At 59.3% G+C, this 3,945-nt stretch overlaps 1 protein-coding gene across 1 annotated transcript in view; it reads left to right on the forward strand.

Moving 5' to 3' along the window:
- Positions 1-3,945, forward strand: part of FANCA (FA complementation group A) — a 62,043-nt gene that overhangs the window by 18,004 nt on the left and 40,094 nt on the right. Inside the window, 2 exon segments of the mRNA XM_027773436.1 lie at positions 2,192-2,225; positions 2,583-2,646. Of these exon segments, the coding sequence (XP_027629237.1) occupies positions 2,192-2,225; positions 2,583-2,646 (98 nt within the window).

Raw genomic sequence — 3,945 nt, forward strand, 5'->3', positions numbered from 1 at the left:
AATTTTAAGCCCCCGGTTCCAGGACTCAAACCATGGGCGGTTACATGTGTGTCCAGCGACATAGCCATTATGCCAACTGCAGGTCCCTGTTGCTCGTAAGCTTTTTTTTTTTTTTGGAGAGATTTTCACTGTAGGGCGCGCGTGTGCTCGCCAGACAGACAGAGAGAGACATAGAGACAGAAAGCGAGAAATCACCCCCCAGGGGGGATGGTCACGCCACAATCCCTTCTCCATTCTCCTCTTGGGATCTTGGGCACACACGCACACGCGCCCTGCGTCAGTCTAAGCCACCGGGTCCGGGACATGAACCGCGGTCGACTACGTGGGAGTCCAGCGACATAGCCATTATGCTAACTGCTGGTTCCCTGGCTCGTAAGCTTTTAATGAGGAAACTTGTTTCGATGTCCTGCGATGCTGCCTGAGTGGCAGGACTAGTAAGTCCTGGGCGTGAGGAATGGAGACAGGTGGCTCTTCTCACCTGTCCGTCTGGTGTCTAAGGGTCCAGAGGGTGAAGGCCTTTAGCATCATAGCCCAGAATCCAGGCCTATGCTTTCGAGACTTGAGGGTTCGAAAGAAATCTGGTTTCTCTCTTTTTAACTTGCTAGAGGGATGTGTGCTCACTGGAGATGAGGGATGAGAAAGCAGCCCCCACGAGGGGTGGCCATGCCAAAATCCTTTCCTCCATGCTCTTGGGATTTGGGGCATGCGTGCATATGAACCTGGTGTATTTTTTAAGCCTCTGTCCAAACCTCAGACTGCATTTGGCCATGTGGGTTCCAGCCACTTTGACCACCATGCCACCAACTGGCCTGGGAAGAAGCCTTCGCTGAGGATGCCAGGAGCAAAGCTCTTGTGCCCAGTGATGCCGCGGGAGCCCAGGGCAGGCACAGCGCACCAGGCGGGGAGCAGCTGTGGGGAATCTGGCCCCTCTCTGCTCCCCTGGTCTCCCTGGCCTTGGGTAACTCGGGCTAAGAGGGACCTTGGAAGGGCAAGGCAGTGTAGGCATCGGCGCCGTGGCAGGGACCGAGGCTTCTGCGCTGGACGAGGAGGGCCCAAGGCGTCCGTGCTGCTGGCCTCACTCCGTGCCGTGGGCTCCTACCCGGAGCTCTCGTGAGCTTAGGGCCTGAGTGCCTTGCGCTACTCTTTATCTATTTTTGTCATGGGGTGCGTGTGCTTGCCAGAGGGGAGAGAGGGAAAGCGAGAAATCACCCCCCTTAGCGGGGATGGCCACGCCACGGTCCTCCTCCCTTTTCGGGGTTTTGGGTGTGCATGCATGGAAGCCTCGTGTGATTTTCAAGCCAAGTCTGAGACTCAAACCGCAGTCAACCACGTGGGAGTTCAGTGCCTTAACTACCACACCACCTGTTGGCACCCAACTAAGACATTTTTTGATAAAAAGATGGTTATTCTTATGGTTCACACCCAAAGACTTAATTTTATCTGTTTCAAAAATGACCTCTTGTTGGGAACCAGCAGTTAGCGTAATGGCTATGTCGCTGGACTCCCACGTAGTCGACCGCGGTTCGTGTCCCGGACCCGGTGGCTTAAAACTCACGCCGGGTGCGTGTGCGTGCGTGCCCAAGATCCCGAGAGGAGAATGGAGGAGAGGGGATTGCGGCGTGACCATCCCCCCTGGGGGGTGATTTCTCGCTTTCTGTCTCTATGTCTCCCTCTGTCTGTCTGGCGAGCGCACGCGCCCTACAGTGAAAATCTCTCAAAAAAAAAAAAAAATGACCTCTTGTTATAGAGTGAGAAATGCTGCCTTTTCTCCCTAGAACAGTATTGGCGGCGGGTCCCCATCACTCCCAGGCTGCCCCGTGACTCCAGGGCGCTTCCGTGTCGCTATTTGCAAATGTGCGTTTCCAGCTTGAAGTATAGGCACGGACGGTGAGCTGAAAGGGGCCTGTTTGTTGAGTCAAGTTCTTGTCACTTTTAAAATTACCTTTTTCTTTTTTTAAAAAGAATTATTCGATGTATTATTTTTTAACTTGCTGTAGTCGTCAGAGAGAGAGGAGGAAGAAAGTGAGAAATCACGCTGCCAGGGCCGGGACTCGAACTGTGGTCGGTGCTCTGGCAGTCCAGCACCCTAACCGCCATGCCACCTTCTGGCCCCCAGTCGTGCTCTTGAGCACACTGGCCCCTGCATGTGGCCGCTTGAACTTCCCACGTGATGGTTCCTGTTGTCTTCCAGGTCGCTGCCGAGGTGCTGCAGAGGATGCTGAGCTGTGAGTGCTGCGGTGTGGCCTGTTGGTGGCGGCTGTGCTTGCTGGCCAGCCTGGTGCAGGCCGCCTTGCTGCCTGGGTGGCTGAGAACCTGCCCTGTGCTTCCGTCCTGACTTTTGGTCTTGGCGTTCTGGGCTGGGAAGCGCCACCATCCTAGCCTAGGGATCCTCGGGGAGTGCGTCGTCCACAGTTGGACCGCCTTCCTGGTGGACCTGCGTGCGCCGAGGGTGCTCAGAGGCCTTGGTGTGCGTGCAGTGGCAGGGGCCAAGAGGCTGGGGGCGGTGGTGTGTGCAGGGCCAGCTGGGCGGTTTCTGGTGGCCGTCGGTACGATGTCCGTCTCCTGTCCCCACCTGTCTTCAGCTGCCCTTGATGCCCTGGCTGCTGGTGTGCAGGAGTCTTCGTCATACAAGGCCGTGAGGGGCTGGTATGTTCCTGGGGACAGGCTGGGCGTGCACGGGCATGGGCTCCCACCTAGGTCGAGACCACCTTCTGAGGGCCGAGGGACTCCTGCGTGCTCTGTCGGGGTGCACAGTGTGGGGAGAGGCTGGCTGGGGCGGGAACACCTGAGGGTCATGTTCTGCCTCCAGACCTCTGCGCCCTGGGGCAGGGGACAGGCCTGAGGGTCTTGCCAACACCGCTTCTCATCACATGTGCTCTAGGGACACCCCGGTCCTGAGGCCTGTCCTCGTGGGCCCCTGCCATGGGCTTTCGAGAACACCCCACTGTCCCTTGCCCTTGCTGTGCGGTCCCACCCCGCTCGTCAGTGTGGACCCGCGGTGGGGTGAGGTGGTGTGGGTGGGGCCAGGCGAGCGCCCCCCATTCCCAGGCCTCCTCAGTCTCCACTCTGGCAGTCCTTCCTGATGACCCACAGTCCCGTGCGGGGTGCCTGTGGAATGCACCACCAACTGGCGCTCTCTCTGGGGCAGTGTGTGGGCTGCTGCCTTCCTGCACGTGTCCCCGCCGGCCCCCACAGACTGGCTCACAGACGTCCTCCCAGGCTGCGGGCTGGGGTCGGGCGCTGTCTGTACAGGGGTCCGGCCAGGGCCCTTCCCTGTGCCCACACCTGGGGAGGGGAGTGCCAGCAGCCACTCGGGTCTCCACTGGGGCACTAACCTCAGGGTCCACCTCACCTGGAGCCCTTCCCTGAGGGTCACCACGCTGGCACCTGGCTGCCACGTGTGAACTGTGGGCTGCGGTGTGCTTGCCTCGTGGTCTGTGGCCACGTGGACCAGGTGATAGTCCTCAGGACGGTTGCTGGCTGGTTCTCTTGACCCATTGTCATGCTGTAAATTTGAACTGCCTCCCCTGCACGCTGGCTTCAGCGCTCCCAGGACCTGCCCTTGAGGTGGGGATGCTGATCTGGCTGCTGGGACCTCCTCCAGTTTTCCCAGCGGGGGAGTCAGTGTTTGGGTGACTCCAGCAGTGAAGTGCCCTCGCTGGGGCAGGCTGCCAGGTGCAGGTGGGCATGGGGTGTCTTGCACGGCCGATAGGCAGGGTTGGGTGGTCCCTGCAGGGACTTCGAGGACCCTGATGACCTCAGCCTGCAGCTCCTGGTTCCTCCACGGACGGTCCAGGGTGCCAGGCCCTTCCCTTCCTGTCCTCTCATGGGACATCGCAGGTGTCAGGGACAGTAATGGCTGCTGTGCTGGCCATCCGTGAGTGCAGGCACTGTCCTAGAGGGACCGTCTCAGATGGTGGGACTGAGAGGCGGGGTGGCAGCTGC

This window comes from Tupaia chinensis, unplaced genomic scaffold (assembly GCF_000334495.1).
Source record: "Tupaia chinensis unplaced genomic scaffold, TupChi_1.0 Scaffold000355_1, whole genome shotgun sequence".
Lineage (NCBI taxonomy): Eukaryota > Metazoa > Chordata > Mammalia > Scandentia > Tupaiidae > Tupaia > Tupaia belangeri.